The 17,089-nt window shown below is 42.1% G+C and overlaps 1 protein-coding gene across 14 annotated transcripts in view; it reads right to left on the reverse strand.

Moving 5' to 3' along the window:
* Positions 1-382: 382 nt before the first annotated feature.
* The window catches only part of col13a1 (collagen, type XIII, alpha 1), a 104,870-nt gene continuing 88,163 nt past the window's right edge, over positions 383-17,089 (reverse strand). For 10 of the 14 annotated variants that reach the window (XM_038960474.1, XM_038960479.1, XM_038960478.1 and 7 more), the window contains 17 exons: positions 17,049-17,075; positions 16,833-16,868; positions 16,679-16,735; positions 16,557-16,580; positions 16,229-16,327; positions 15,942-16,076; positions 14,749-14,793; positions 14,540-14,590; positions 14,378-14,404; positions 14,133-14,219; positions 13,171-13,206; positions 11,949-12,002; positions 11,764-11,817; positions 11,260-11,295; positions 8,665-8,751; positions 2,163-2,201; positions 383-1,930 (listed from right to left, as the gene is read on the reverse strand). In XM_038960474.1, coding sequence (XP_038816402.1) covers positions 1,928-1,930; positions 2,163-2,201; positions 8,665-8,751; positions 11,260-11,295; positions 11,764-11,817; positions 11,949-12,002; positions 13,171-13,206; positions 14,133-14,219; positions 14,378-14,404; positions 14,540-14,590; positions 14,749-14,793; positions 15,942-16,076; positions 16,229-16,327; positions 16,557-16,580; positions 16,679-16,735; positions 16,833-16,868; positions 17,049-17,075 — 897 coding nt within the window. In that variant the 3' untranslated portion in view covers positions 383-1,927. The remainder of the gene's footprint in view (positions 1,931-2,162; positions 2,202-8,664; positions 8,752-11,259; positions 11,296-11,763; positions 11,818-11,948; positions 12,003-13,170; positions 13,207-14,132; positions 14,220-14,377; positions 14,405-14,539; positions 14,591-14,748; positions 14,794-15,941; positions 16,077-16,228; positions 16,328-16,556; positions 16,581-16,678; positions 16,736-16,832; positions 16,869-17,048; positions 17,076-17,089) is intronic. The other 4 variants (XM_038960483.1, XM_038960477.1, XM_038960481.1 and 1 more) reach the window with 3 other exon arrangements.

The following is a 17,089-nucleotide window of genomic DNA, read 5'->3' on the forward strand; positions in this document are numbered from 1 at the left end:
GTTGGAAAGGATTTTGACCCTTTCAAAGAAAAAGAGGTTTGTGTCAAGGGATAACTCTTTCCATACTAGCAATCTATAGTATATGCTTTTTACCATTCCTGTGTAATTTATTGTATATGCCAGTTCAAAGAACTCACCTCAAACAGCACAATTCATGCTTTTTGGCACACACACACATTCAGGTCACTACAAACCATAGCAGAGCAATGGAAATAACAGACTTCAATGCACACTTAACACAATTCATGTGAAATTAAACATTAGCATGATACAACACTCATAAAATGCATCCCCAGATCCCAAACTCTGCATGGTCTTCAATGCAAAGTGATGCCATAAAAAAGGTATATGTTATTTTTAAAGCACACAACTGTACTGTATGTACGATAAAAAAAAAAAGGTTTATTTCTGATTGTCATTTTGAACATATAAGGTCAACAAACATTTAAATGTCAATTTGAACAGATTCTCAATGATTTCTCATGAACTTTGGGTTGAACCTATAACAAGAAGAGTAAGGCAGGGGAACATGGCACACGTTAGCATGAGGTATAAGAACCCGATGAAGACTTTATTAAAGGTGGTGATCTCTTAATCTAGCTATACATTTCCAGCCAGATCAGAACACAAACAGAGCTTCTTTTTTTTTTACAATGAGCAGTGGCAATGGACCAACTCTACTCCAGTCCCCTTCATCCATCTCTTCAATACTGATTCATAAACACAGTTAGCAAGGGCGACGTAGGTCACTCCCTCTTAAAGTACAGCTGCAAATAACTAGTCTGGTATTTCTTAACAAGATCTTCATTGTCCATTAATAGCTTTCTTCAAATAAATAAATGGATGCGTTACACTGGGGGTAGAGGCAATGTGGCTGTTGCAGCAGGATGCCTTAAGGGTCAGCAGCAATATTTCAGTCATCCAAGAGAAAGCTTGTTACATGGGTTTGTATCAACTTGATAAAGTTCTAACAAAAAAGGCAAACAACTACAGTTAAATAGAGCCTGATAGTCAAAAAGCAGGATGAGGTGGCCCCTTAGAGTTGGTTAAAAAAATATATATTTACAGATGACTTGGAGAAACTGAGGCCAGGTTATACGTGAAGCTATACTGTAGCTTAGAATGGTTGGTCATTCTGGCTGTGAAACTACTCAGCCAGTGAAAGAGCAGCAAATGCTAAGTATTTGTTCTCTGTTTCAAAATTGCTGTTTTGCCTAGGGGGAAACAACTAAAGCTTCAAATGGTCAGGCCATCTCAGTTGAAACCCCTTCATGAGATAACATGTTTCCCTTTTAGAGACAACGTCAAAATGTGCTTGTGTGGCATGCTGGATATTCAGGATACGTTATGGGTTTATGATATCAGAACCCTAAACGGTTAAAAGAGGATGTGTTGAGAACCATGGGCATCTGTGCACTCGTGATTCAAATGGCTATACTGTACAGTGCAGATTAAATACAGTGCTCTCTGTCACCATGACGTGACTTGTGTACATATTTAGACAGGAACATTTGCGGGGCTGTAGGTTTTCATCATTTTGATCTCTACAAAGAGGGTTCAACTAAGATATTTTAAAAAGCCAACACTTCATCTTTCCAGCCCCACAACTCAGTGCAGCATGGTCACAACAAAACAAAACAACAGGATACAATAAGTTAATAGGCAATATCTGTTCACATTATGCACAAATATCATGCATATGTAGCCACATTATAATTTCTTCCTTATCCAAACATGTTGACATAATGCATAGCTATTAAATCCAATACATAAACATTATAACAAATAATACAAATAAACACTCTGTACAAAGAACCTGGCATATTTTTATGATTTTCTTTTTTTTCTCATCAGTATAAGAGAGCACATAAAAAGTACAAAAATAAATATTCTATGTACAATCACACATGCCACCCCGAAGTTATCGTTACTGCAAAGAGAAGGCAAAAAAAACACACATTAGTTCATGCAATGTTCATTGAGGATACAATGAACATGAATACAACTAAGCACTTTTCTACAGTATTAATGAAGTAATGACAGATGATGTTGTTGATTATACTGGCACGGGGATAATTAAAAAGGCAGAGCTACCAAGCACTTAATCAGCCCAAGATGCAGATAGTGTACATTCACAGCAGGATATCAACTCTTTCACTTACTTTATTCCAACACCCTGATACTGGTAAGCCATCATCCCCCTAAGGAAAGAAAGAGAGGGAGTGAGTTATAATCACTCTGAGGTAACGCTTTACATGAAAGGGATAGTTCACCCAAATTACAAAATTACATTTTATAGACAAAGTATGACAGCAATCCATGCTTTGGTTTAGTTTCCCTCACAAATCTCCCTTAAGTCATGGGACCGATGTTAACATTTTTCACACATCATATTCAAAATCTACAAGTGACTTTGTTGAGTTTCACAATCCATTTTAGATACTTTCGGAGGATTTGGATAAGATGCGTGGAAAATGATAATATTGGTCCCATGACTTGAATGAGATTTGTGCCACAAATGCTAAAACGTTAGCATGTGGGAAGTGCCAGGGAAACTAAACCAACGCATGGATTGCTGTCATACCTTCTCCATAGACAGCTTACAGGTTAAGGAAACCAATGTGTCATTTGGTAATTTGTGTGAACTATCCGTTTAAGTTGTTCTGACACAGACTAACTTAATATAAAGTGTTACTCAAACTGCTAAAACTGTAGAATGTGACTTTCTGTACAGTATAACCATGCAAACACGCAAACATGTACACAAAACACAATGCAATTTACTGTTGAATAAATGTGTGTGTATAATATTTATGCAATGTACTATGCATATTGTGTTAAAAAGCATCAACAACCAGCCAAACAACTAGTGGTACAGTAGTAGATGTGTATTTGTACAAATATGACTCCATTGTCTGAATTCATTCAAACTTTTAGAAATAGGGTTTAAACACAGCCACCGGGCTGTTATTTTCTTTCATCTGGCATCTTCTATGAATGAATCAAACCTTCAACCTCTTTTTTCAATACATAAACAAAACAGGGTTAAACTGAAATCATTGAGGAGGCCCTGTTTTTCTCCCCAAGAGAATCTTTCTCAATATAGTTCTGTTGTCCAAAATGGTAAAGGATAAGGTGGGGGGAAAAGGTGCCATGCGAGTGGTAGTAGAGGAGACAGGGATACAAATAAGAAAAGTAAGGCTATTAACTTTCAAGAGTCTTTGAAAAAAAAAAAAATGTAAAGTCACTTAATGGGTCCTGGGTTATTATGATCAAGAAAATAGATTCTGTCGCACACCACTAATTACTGTAGGTGCAAGAAAAAATACAATTCTCAGCAAATAAATTGTTAGTTAGTTTATTAGTTTAGTTTATCTAAACAGTAGTACATTCGTAGTGAATAGCTTGATCAACAGCTTCAAGTGTGTGCATGCCTACTCTGTAAATAAAGGCACTGCGCTTCTCAAATCAAATCAAATATTTGTCACATGCTTCGTAAACAACAGGTGTGGACTAACAGCGAAATGCTTAATTACGGCGCCCTTCCCAACAATGCAGAGAGAAAGAAAATAGAGAAATAAAGGAAAGTAAAACACGTAATTATATACAGTATACCTGTACCGAGTCGATGTGCAGTGAGTGGTATGAGGTAATTGAGGTAGATATGTACATATAACTACGAATAAAGTGGCAGATAGTAAACAGTATTAGTAGCAGCAAATCATAATCAAATGACATTTAGTTTTATTGGTCGTGTACACATATTTTGCAGATGTTATTGCAGGTGCAGTGAAATGCTTATGTTTCTAGCTCCAACAGTGCACTAATACCTAACAATACAAAACAATACACACAAATCCTACACGTTAAAAGAAAGGAATTAAGAAATATCAGAACGAGCAATGTCAGAGTCCGGAATATAAATATGTACAGTATATGATGCTGTGTATAGACAGTATGGACAGTATATGAATATAAAAGGTGTGTACAGCAGTAGTTATAAAGGATGAGCCTTGACTAGAATACAGTATATACATATGAAGTGGATAAAACAGTATGTAAACATTATTAAAGTTACCAGTGTTCAATCACTATGTACATAGGGCAGCAGTCTCTAAGGTGTAGGGTTGAGTACCGGGTGGTAGCCGGCTAGTAACAGTGACTAAGTTTAGGGCAGGGAACTGGGCGGAGGCCGGCTAGTGGTGACTATTTAACAGTCTGATGGCTTGAAGATAGAAACTGTTTTTCAGTCTCTTGGATCCAATTTTGATGCACGTGCACTGTTTCCGCCTTCTAGATGGTAGCGTGGTTAACAGGCCGTGGCTAGGGTGTCTGAGGTTCTTGATTATCTTCTTGGCCTTCCTGTGACACAGGGTGCTGTAGATGTCGTGGAGGGCAGGCAGTGTGCCCCCGGTGATGCGTTGGGCTGACTGCACCACCTTCTGGAGAGCCCTGCGGTTGTGGACAGTGCAATTGCTGTATCAGGCGGTGATACAGCCCAACAGGATGCTCTCACAAACATCTGTAGAAGTTTGTGAGGGTCTTAGGTGCCAAGACAAATTACTTCAGCCTCCTGTTGTCGAAGAGGCGCTGGTGCACCTTCTTCCCCACACTGTCTGTGGATGGACCATTTCAGATTGTCAGTGATAGTGCCCGCCGAGGAACTTGAAGCTTTTCACCCTCTCCCCGTCAATGTGGATGGGGATGTGCTCTCTCAGTTGTCTCCTGAAGTACACTATAGTGTCGTCTGCAAACTTGATGACTGAATGGGTCTAGGGTGGTGGGTAAGGTTATATGATCCTTAACTATCCTCTCAAAGCATTTCATGATGACAGAAGTGAGTGCTACGGGGCGATAGACATTTAGTTCAGTTACCTTCGTTTTCTTTGGTACAGGAACAATGGTGAACATCTTGAAGCAAGTGGGGACAACAGACTGGGATAGGTAGAGATTTAATATGTCCATAAACCCTCCAGCCAGCTGGTCTGAACATACTCTGAGGATACGACTTGGGATGCCGTCTGGGCAGGCAGCCTTGCGAGGGTTAACATGCTTAAATGTCTTGCTATAACGTCGGCCACGGAGAAGACAGCTCACAGTCGGTGGCGGTACTGGGTTTTCCTCGAAGCAACGAAGAAGGTGTTTAGGTTGACCGGGAGCATGGCAATAGTCTCCGCTACGTGGCTGGCTTTGTTTGAGTATGTGAAAAATCTAAAAAGTTAGTGCAAAAAGGGTCAATGCAGATAGCCCGGGTAGCTATTTGGTTAACTATTTAACTGACTATTTAGCAGTCTTATGTCTTGGGGGTAGAAGCTGTTCAGGGTTCTACCAGGGTTGGTTCCAGACTTGGTGCATCGGTACCGCTTGCCGTGCAGTAGGAGAGAAAACAGTCTATGGCGTGGCGGGAGTCTTTGACAATTTTTAGGGCCTTCCTCTAACAACGCCTGGTATAGAGGTCCTGGATGTCAGGCAGCACAGCCCCAGTGATGTACTGGGCCGTATGCACTACCTTCTGTAGCGCCTTGCGGTCGGATGCCAAGCAGTTGCCATACCAAGCGGTGATGCAGCCAGTCAAGAAGCTCTCAATGGTGCAGCGGTATAACTTTTTGACGATCTGAGGACCCATGCCAACTCTTTTCAGAGTCCTAAGGGGGAAGAAACATTGTCGTGCCCTCTTTACGACTATGTCAGTGTTTTTGGACCATAATAGATCCTTAGTGATGTGGACAACGAGGAACTTGAAGCTCTCAACCCACTCTATTACAGCCCTGTCGATGTGAATGGGGCGTGCTCAGCTCTCCGTTTCCACCACACTCTCTGACGTCGTCCCTATAGGCCAGGGGTGGGCAACTCCAATCCTCGGGGGCCTGATTGGTGTCACACTTTTTCTCCATCCCTAGCAAACACAGCAGATGAATCGAATTGCATTCTAAACTGAAGATCATAATTGGGTTATTATTGGAGTCAGGTGTGTTAGCTGGGGCTAGGGCAAAACTGTGACACCAATCAGGGCCCTGAGGACTGGAATTGCCCACCCCAGCTATAGGCTGTCTCATCGTCGTTGGTGATCAGGCCTACCACCGTCATCGGAAAACTTAATGATGGTGTTGGAGTAGTGCGCGCCACGCAGTCGTGAGTGAACAGAGAGTACAGGAGGGGACTAAGCACGCACCCCTGAGGGGCCCCCGTGTTAAGGGTCAGCTTGGCGGATGTGTTGTTGCCTACCCTCACCACTTGGGGGTGTCTTGTCAGGAAGTCCAGGATCCGGTTGCAGATGGAGGTGTTCAGTCCCAGGGTCCTTACCGTGGTGATGAGCTTTGAGGGCACTATGGTGTTGAACACTGAGCTGTAGTCAATGAACAGCATTCTCACGTAGGTGTTTTTCATTTGTGCAAGTGGGAAAGGGCAGTGTGGAGTGCAATAGAGATTGTGTCATCTGTTGATCTGTTGGGGCAGTACGTGAATTGGAGTGGGTCCAAGGTGTCTGGGTGTTGATGTGAGCCATGACCAGCCTTTCAAATCAGTTCATGGCTATAGATAAGAGTGCTATGGGGCGATAGTCATTTAGACAGGTTAACTTGGCGTTCTTGGGCACAGGGACTATGGTGGTCTGCTTGAAACATGAAGGCATTACAGACTGAGTAAGGAAGAAGGGAAAATGTCAGTGAAGACACTTGCCAGCTGGTCCGTCTAGCTCGTATTGTAGGTTGGCATCACTGGGCAGCTCACGGCTAGATTTCCCTTTGTAATCCGTGATAGTTTGCAAGCCTTGTCACATTCGAACGAGCGCCAGAGCCTATGTAGTAGGATTGATCTTAGTCCTGTATTGATGCTATGCCCGTTTGATGGTTCGTCGGAGGGCGTAGTGGGATTTCTTATAAGCGTCCGGGTTAGTGTCCCGCACCTTGAAAGCGGCAGCTCTAACCTTTAGCTCAGTACGGATGTTGCCTGTAATCCATGGCTTCTGGTTGGGATATATACATATGGTCACTGTGGGGACGATGTTGTCGATGCACTTATTAATGAAGCCTGTGACTGATGTTGTAAACTCCTGAATGCATATGAATGAATCCCGGAACATATTCCAGTCTATGCTAGAGAAACAGTCTTGTAGCTTAGCATCCCCTTCATCTGACCACTTCCGTATTCAGCGTATCACTGGTACTTCCTGTTTGAGTTTTTGCTTGTAAGCACGAAGGAGGATAGAGTTATGATCAGATTTGCCAAATGGGGGGCGAGGGATGGCTTTGTGTGCATCTAAGTGTGTGGAGTAAAGGTGACATAGAGTTTTTTCACCCTGTAGTTGCAAAGGTGACTTGCTGGTAGAAATTAGGTACGACAGATTTCAGTAGTCCTGCATTAAAATCACAGCCACTAGGAGCGCCACCTCTGGATGAGCATTTTATTGTTTGCTTAAGGCACCATACAGCTCGTTGAGTGCGGTCTTAGTGCCAGCATCGGTTTCTGGTGGTAAATAGACAGCTATGGAAAATGTAGATTAAAAATATCTTGGTGAATAATAAAGTCTAAGGTTTATCATGAGGTATTCTAATTCATGCGAGCAGAATCTCGAGATTTCCTTAATATTAGAGATCGAGCTTCAGCTGTCGTAAACAAAGCAACAGCTGTTCTGTCCTGCCGATGCATAGAAAAACCAGCTAGATGTGTATTATCCATGTCCTTGTTCAGCCAAATTTCAGAGGAACATAGGATATTACAGTTCTTCAGGTCTTGTTGATAGGATAGTCTCGAATGGAGCATGTCCAGTTTGTCCAGTTTGTCCAGTGATTGTACATTCGCCAATAGAACAGAGGTTTATTTACTCGCCGTCGTAGTTTCATTAGGTTGCCCACACGTCGGCCTCTATATCGCCGTATTTTTACATAACAAATATTTTTACATAACAAACGGTACTATTGTGTTAGTTCAATGTAATGCTCAGGTAGTCCTATTATATTAGCTCTTACTTATGCCTAAAGTAAAGTGAATAAGAAAATGTATGGAATTGTTAAGGGGTGGTTAGAAAAGCCAAGGCATGCTGGATAGGGAAGGGAGAGAGGAAGCATACCACAGGACAAGGGGCATCCAGCCCGTCCAGGCCAGGTAGGCCCGGTTCACCCTTTTCTCCTTTAAAGCCTCGGAAACCCTGTTTGTGAAATCAACCTTGTAAACATCTGCACATTGCCCCTCCTTTAGCAGCATTATACCCTGCTGGCCGATGAGAGGACCTGCTGCCGCTCCGTTCGCAGACCGAAGGCTGTAGCTACAGACACACCTAAACATGCAGGCGGCCTGGGACTGACAGGAACAGACTCACTGGAGAAAGTGGGCCATGTTTCTGTTAGTCTCACCCTTGAATAGAAAACCCCCTCAGATGGTTCATGGTCGCTGGTCCTGGGGTGATTATTCATTCTTAACCAATTATCATCCAGTCATTCAATGAATACCAAATCATTATCACGACTGCAGTTTGTATCTCTGGACTAATACTGTAGTAGACGCTTGGACCAAAACCACTTTAGGGTCTATTAGAGTCAGTTAAGAGGCAAAAGGAAGTCAGGATCAGAACACAGAGACTCCTGATTGTCAGTGCAGTTTATGTGGTATTCTGAGGGTCGCTCCTTCTTTTTGCCACCTGGCTTGCACATTGAACGCAGGACATACCAATGGACAGGGGGCATCTAATCCGGGTGCTCCTTGGTCCCCCTTATCCCCTTTAGTTCCCCTGTTGCCTTTCTTGCCTCTCTCTCCCTGCAAACAACAGTGCATTACAAGAGACAGGCTTTAGTTCCTCCTGGCTGGCTCGCCCACACAGTAAGCAAATATGTTTGCTTTTTGAAGTTTGTATTCTTACATAAGGAATTTAGACATTTTACAGATAATTGAAGACCATAAAAGTAAGGATGATGTGCTTTTTTGGGTTTACGAAGAAGAGTACTGAAGTTTAAGAATGTAGTGGTGGGGAAAGTAAGTGGAGGAAGTTAGGGAGTAGGGATACAGGCCAATGCTATTGGTGAGCGGGTTCCTTTAGTGCCTGAGATCACCTTCACAGACTTGTTGCAGGGATAGAAACACTTCATTGATTAATAAAATAAAAAAATATTTATTTTACCTTTATTTAACTAGGCAAGTCAGTTAAGAACAAAATCTTATTTTGATTCATCAACTACTACAGGATATTACAAGGGTATCACTAGCCCTACCTAACACAACATAACATTCATGAGCCATACATGCAAAAGTATGCTGTTGTTTGTGTACACTAAAGGTGGCTGGACTGGCTACTAGCTGGCTACAAGTAAACAAGCCACTTACAGTATCTTCAAAAGCAAATCTTTTTCTCTCAAGAAATGGCATTCCTTTACTGCTGAAGTTGCAGTTATATAATGGACGTGAAGGGCTACAGTATTTACACATGGAATTGTTACATTATGCACCTACAGCCTATATTAGGTTGATCTTTTGGATCGTGCCTCCATGAGAGGCAATAAATTCAGAGGCTAGTACTTATTGTATCATATTTCCAACCAAAGCGAACCTTGTAAAATATTATAGATATATGTGGATATATGTATAAAACCTGACCACATTATTATTCAAACATCCGCTCACCAAGATCAAGGCCTTTTAAGGGGTTGGATTAGGGGCTAGACGAGTTTATCAAGAAGGAATTGGAATTGGAAGGATAATAAATCCTGGCTAACATATAATGCTCTCACAACATTGCCTCAACGTTGCCTGAAAACCATCAACCTTGGCTAACGTTGTGGCAACGTTGTGAGAACATTACTTGACAGCCAAGTGAAAGGAAATGACAGGCAGGCTTGCAGGGAAGGTAAGTGGTAAGAGGAGGAGGAGTAGGAAGAAGATTAACCCGGGACTACGACATTAGAATGCAGGAGGAGCAGGTTGCCAGGGTGTGTGGGAGGGAGAGAGAGGGCAACACGACCCGGCAAAAAGAGCCACGGGAAACAGAGCAGGGTGGAGGGGAGGAAAAGGGGATAGGAAGACCTGTGGAAACAAAGGAAGACAGGACAAGAGTAAAAACAGCACCACGATCCCACAACCGGCCACAGCACCTCCAACTGGTGTAGCAAAATACCTCATAATATCAATCTCTTTCCCCTTCTTTACACCCCATTTGAGCACCAAATACATTTGATCCACAGATAGGAAGTAGCCATAACTGTCAATGTAAGATATTTCCTGCTGACATGAACCCAGTTGGAAGTGCTGAGAGGGTCAATGACATGTTGTGACTTTTAAGGTGGGAGTCAGAATATTAAGTCAGATGTTAATAGGAAGGAAGGAAACATTCTCCAAGGGGAAGGGGGGACATGGGTATATGAACCAAATAATCTCTAATACATTGGTAGATTTTTTGTTGTTGCAGTGGCTATTTTACAAAATGGGAGTGTGGCATTATGTGATTACTTTAAGAACAACATGTTCAGATACGACAGTACAAGGTAAACTTAGGTCGGACAATGTAAAAGAGAACACCCTTTTGACTTGTCTTCAAAGTAAATAGCATGTCATTTTCTAAGGTCTTTGATGTGTCCATTCACATGTTCCAGTCCTCTCATTATCAGGTACAAACATCTTCAATCTCTTTTGATCCCCTGTCTCAATTTATACTACCTCAGTAATATTTGCATATTTTAACAAGATGAATTGAACTCCGAGGTAAAAAGGCCACTGCAAAACAAATACATTCACCTCAGAAAGGCAAAGGACATATGAATATAATTTTTTCAAACATCACTAAAAACACAATTGAAGGTCACTCATCATTGGCAATTTTGGACACATTTGTCAGAAGATGAGGTTATTGATATTTAAATAACATTTTGATTCAGATTCGCCTACTTAAGAGAGCCTTTGAATCCACCATGGTCCTGCTCATATTACCTAATACAGGCCCACCATGCTTTTAAGAATAACAAACTTGACATCCCAATGGGCTTGCAAATGATTGATTGATGATGAATTATTACCAAAAAGACAAATGAAAAATGACAATAGTCTTTTTGATTAGTACTTTTCAATGAAGAATACCTTCGCTCATTTTGGTTGGGAGTATATCTAGTGTTGAGGGAAGTAGGAGCATGGAGGATCAGAAGCCATTTTAAATCCCATAGTTTATCAGAAGTACTAAATGTACTTAATTAGCAGAGAACATGTTATTGTCCTCTGGTTAGAAGCACATTGTACTCCAAGAGAGCATTACAAGCACATAATTATCAGCTGTTATCTTACCCGGTTCCCTTTGAATCCTTGTGGTCCTACTAAACCCTGAGAAGAGGAAATTAAACACAATATGATTTCCTGTGCAAGCATTGAGAGACATTGCCTTGAGTAATAGCTTTGTAAGTGAAGTAAGTAGCCTTGCAGGAGCCTATCTCTCGTGTGAGGAAGCTTGATGTACAAGTACACCCCCCGGACAGAACGCTATCACAGGGCCTTAACCCCAATCTATCTCCTTAGTGACACATCGGATCCCATTTTTACAGTATTTGGTGTGACTCGCCCAGGGATCGGACTCCCAACCCTCCAATCTCAGGGCGGACATGCTAACCACAAAGCCACTGATTTGGTAATAGCTTTGTGCTGTCAATCAATTTGATCTATCTATTCCCTCAGACTTAATTAAGAGATGATTTAAGGTGCTAATGATGCTATTGCTCATTCAATGTTGATTGTAAATGCAATACTGTATTTATTTGATGTTCTTGATACTTAGGTAATTGACAAACTACTTACAGGGATGCCGTGAGGCCCAATTGGTCCTGGGACTCCTGAATCTCCCTTGTAACCCTGAATTGATCCAAAAAAATAACAATATAAATCATTCATCTCAAATAGATAAACAAGCTCTGTTTTGACAGATAGCCCTTATGTGGTGTGTGTGTGTGTGCTACTTTAGTGTGTGTGTTGTAAGTACTCACTCTATCTCCCTTCAGTCCTGCTGGCCCTGCCACACCAACTGGTCCTATCAGGCCCTTTAAGTTTAAGGACAAGACGACAATCAGTGAATGCAGACATTACAATGGGAGGATATCCAAAGGAAAGAGATTATTGCATTTCCGTCAATAGATCAACAAGCTTTCTGGAGCCCTTACGTGCCAAAAGAGGAGTTACCCAATTCGGTTTATGTTAATCATGATTAAATAATAGCCTATTGATTGATTAGGTAGTGGTGTTCTCTAGGTTACCCCACTGTGCATGTTACACCAAGCTTGTTGAGCTAAAGAATGAACAGTAACAAAAAAGGAGAAAAATATGAATGATTAGTAAAAGAGGTCAGCTGTAGCTCTCTCTCCCTGGAGAAGTCAGGATCACGACAGGAGGACCTTGCATCTCAGGCAGATAGTACAGCATGTACAGATAGTACAGCATATTGCATGACAGAGCCATACTGTCCTGTATACATATCAACATGCAGCATGAGCATCCCAGCATGCTCTCCTGGTATGACATCACAACGCCAGTTCAAAGCTTTTCACTGCTTGCATATGATCATAGGAGAATTACAATGGTATGTTTTGAAGATTTGCAATGGCATGGACTCGGACACTCAGTTTGTCATGACTTTATGCAAGTAGGCTGAATCTTGAGATCTGATTGCGTAACTCAAATGTCCTTATAGATCTTCCATTGACGTTACCCATGCAAATCTCAAGTTAGGATTCAGGCTGTAATGAACAAGTGGGACTAATTCTTGCCATTTACTACTTCAAAGCATATACGCACTGAGAGGAGAAACATCAAAGGGCCCATTTTAGGACCATGACACGTTCCAATGCCAGACAGACATGGGACACAGTCATGTGAACATCGTCCCTATGCCAGAGCAATCCTCAAAAAATGCCTAAAAACAGAACTGTTCTCTCTGCAGACAACCAGACAGACTACAAGACAGGGCAGACAGGACAAGCATGTAGGAAAGGCAAGCAGACAGACAGACAGACAGACAGACAGACAGACAGACAGACAGACAGACAGACAGACAGACAGACAGACAGACAGACAGACAGACAGACAGACAGACAGACAAGACACCAGCGCAGACAGACATGCAAGTAAGCCATGGGGGGAGCAGAATAGAGGAGGGGAGGTGGGGTAGGGGAGGAATGTGTGTTGGGTGGGTACAGGACTTGCGCCACTCACCACTGGACCAGGCCTGCCGTCTAAACCATGAGCCCCCTGGACAGTGTGTAAACATTTAGAGAGCAGAGATGGAAGGTAGGTGGTGGGAGAAGGGGAGGAGGAGGTGTGGAGGGGGGAGAGGGTAAGGGGTGAGTGAGTGAAGCAGTGATTCGTGACTCAAAAACACATCCAGTTGTTGATGAAGGGTGATTGTGTTGTGATGATGTGAGAAACAGTTACTCCTTTTATAGGTGCAGTTGATTATCACTGTCAAATAATTAAGTCCTGACCTTTAAGATTTAAGTGTCTATGATGATTTGCAAATTTCATGTCTTGTACCAACATTGATTAGCATATACATAATATCCCTCATAATTTCCATATAAAAGGAGTTACTGTGCCATTGACGATGTGACTAGAACATGTACTGAATATCAACAATGACCTTTGACTCCCAAGAAGTAAACCAGAAGTAAGGAAGAGACCCCCAGTGATTCATATCAAACCTATTCCTTAACATGCCACTAAATATAGAACTAAAAGAGACTACATTTACAGAATTTCAGAGAGATTATCAGAAAACTAAACAAAAGTTGGCATAATGAAGAAAATGATCATTAACTCTTTCCATCTAATAATGATAATTATTGAGTTAACTAAAAAAATATGACAATGGTAATGTTTATTGTAGATTACATGTTTTAGTTTTCATATTAGTGATTTTATTGCCCTTATGTATTGGATTGCAGCAACCATCCATCCATGCACTTTGAAAACATTAATGCAACCATTGAGCAATCAAACCATCATTGGTTAGGCCTAGTTATAAAGTGACATGACAACATCAGAACAGTCATGCTGCCTGGTTCTAAGACACAAAAGCCTGAACAAAGAGTACACCCACTCTACTTTGGTTTCCAGGAGTCAAAATACAACTTATAATGGCAAAATGTTCAAAGGGATGGTCAAATTGGTGTACTTACAGGAAGCCCAAGATGACCCCTGTCCCCTTTATCGCCTTTCGAACCCGATGCTCCCTTCTCTCCCCGTATGCCTATGCCTGGCTCCCCCTAAAAGAGGCACAGAAAATACATTATTCACGTTTACTACATAGGCATTACACCAACTTACTAAAACCACTGATTTGAGAGAGTACTGACAACTACAGTATCAAAGGATTCTGGAGGTACAGTAAGACATTACAGAGGCTACCACAATCAACTCTTACCTTTGGCCCTCCCAGTCCTTCAGTTCCCTGAGGGGTAAAATAAACAATTCCAGTCAGGATATGTCAATCACGTCATGTAAATATGACATATTATCAGGAGGTTTAATAGATCTTTCTGAGGGCTTATATTGCCTAATAGCATGCTAACTGTAGTGTACTCACCGCAGGGCCAACTGGTCCTTGTGGCCCTGGAGGACCTGGAGGCCCATATACCTAAAGACAAACATCAGGTAACGTCATCAATGCATACACTTCCTCATTAGTGGTTTCACTCTAACATCACGTCCTCTGAATCTGAACCCTCTCAAGTTCACTCAAACACGCACGGGTCATTAAAAACAATGAGATACACAGTGGAGGGGAGCCCTTACCATCTCTGACATTCCTCCCTTATCTCCGGACTCACCCTTCTGACCCTGAAGCATCAAGTCACATGAATACAAGGTTAACATAGGCTACTCGCATGAATAAAACCCTGCTGTACACCCAATCAGCACTGTACAGATGGATAGTATTGCGAACAGTATTTCACTGCTACCCAACGCCAGGTCAGACAATGCATACTGTATATCCAGATGCAGTCTGAGGGGCACCATTGCGTACCATTGCGCTTGGTAATCCAATGGGACCAGGAGGCCCAGAAACCCCCTTTTCACCAGTAGGGCCATCTAAACCCTACAGAACAAGGAAAGGGGTGATAGTGATTAAAATGTTGTCAGTGTGTTCAAATCAGGGATTGGTTTTGGTTAATTCCATATCAGAGTGTCAATTAATATAAAATAGATGATTACATTTTTTAAATCAGATGTTAAAAGTTAACATTAATCTTGAATGTGCCAAAACCGCTGACCAAATATATCACATACAGTTTTTTATTTTTGTCTGGTTACCTCCAGATTCTGGCTGTAAGGGCATGAAACTGCCCGTAATGAGGGACGCAATGCTGCCCATCCTTTCTCAGTGTCTACACACACAGACGATGCTAGACAATCACACAATTTCTCGCAAGCAGTTATTTAATGGTTAATAAACCCACACATAGAGTGTGTTGATATGACTAACACAAATAATCATACAAGAATGGTGAAGGAAAAGTCTCGTAGATGCTGCAGTATTTGGGATGTGTTTTGGCTGTATGGTATGATGAGTGTAGCCCACTCCACTGTCAGAACTGGAGTAGGTATATTACTGAAGCCTAATTAGATAACACGAGGGTGGTACAAAGAGCTAGCTCCAGTCCCTTTCCTCTGGGAATTATTATTTTTATTTAACCTTTATTTAACTAGGCAAGTCAGTTAAGGACAAATTCTTATTTGGCCTACCCTGGCCACACCCGGACGAGGCAAGGTCAATTGTGCGCCGCCCGATGGGACTCCCAATCACGGCCGGATGTGATACAGCCTGGTTACAAACCAGGGACTGTAGTGACGCCTCTTTCACTGAGATGCGGTGCCTTAGACCGCTGCGCCACTCGGGAGGCCAGATGATAGTGCTACTGTAGTGTTCTGGCTTTGGTGTGGGAGTGTGTGTAGTGGGGTGGATCTGGGGTTCCCCAGTTACTCACAGGTGATCCAGATGGGCCCATGTCCCCCTTATCTCCTTTGGTTCCGGAGAAACCCATCAGGCCCCCCTCCCCTCTGGGACCTTCAGGGCCGGCTGGGCCAACAGGACCTGCCTCTCCAGGCTTCCCCCGAGGACCCTGACACACAAATTAGACATTGTTGCCGTTATTGTCTTTACTTTTAGCATTATTGTCATCGCCATGTTGTTTTTGATGCTGTGTTTTATCAACCAGACAGGTTAACAATGCACAATTATACTGAAGAATAGACAATAAGAGGGTGATCTAACCTTCTCTCCGTCAAGACCTGAAGGGCCTGGAAGGCCAACTTCACCCTTTGTTCCTGGTGTTCCGGGGACCCCTTGAGGGCCAGGTAGTCCAGGTGGGCCCTGGATCGATAAAGAAACAGATCAGAATGACTTATTGAAAACATATGCTGTATGTCTAGTACTGTATTCATATTAGCAAACGTTGTATTGGAATCACAGTGGCAAAATACAGTCAGCCTTTAAATGGTCTTTCGGACAACATGGCTGTCTTTCTGCTACAACGACCTGCATAAAGAAGGCCTATACATTTCTAATGCATCATTAACAGACTTTAGAGATGTCCACTCACCATCAAAGGTACATTCCGAATATCCTAAGGAGAAAAAACCCAATGTTAGAAGTCCTGTAACAATTTATAATACTTCATGAATCAAACAATTTACATAAGGCAGTAAATCATTGGTGATATACATTTTCATTGTTGACGATTTCTGATTTTCCTGGCTCCCCTGCTGCACCTGGAGGACCCTAAAGTTAAGGGGGAAAAATGTATACTTTATTGGTGCAAATCTCCCAAATCTCCTTTTGACATTAATGCATGCGTTAGGACAGAGCCTGCACTTACTCTTGGTCCAGCTGGGCCATCAGATCCTTCTTCCCCCTGGAGGTGATGAAAGGTATGACAGTTAGCCTCTTTCAATTATTAACCTCAATACAGTGTTCAACACTAAAAGGATGGGATCGAACGTTACTGTAGCAAATTAGAGGATCATGTTAATTGATCATACATTTCCTGTTGTGCAAAAATGTCAACTGAGGTTATGGAAAGTTCCCATCTCACCTTGAGACCTTGGTCGCCTTTGTCACCCTGGTAAAGAGAAC

This window comes from Salvelinus namaycush, chromosome 22, assembly GCF_016432855.1.
Source record: "Salvelinus namaycush isolate Seneca chromosome 22, SaNama_1.0, whole genome shotgun sequence".
Taxonomy (NCBI): domain Eukaryota; kingdom Metazoa; phylum Chordata; class Actinopteri; order Salmoniformes; family Salmonidae; genus Salvelinus; species Salvelinus namaycush.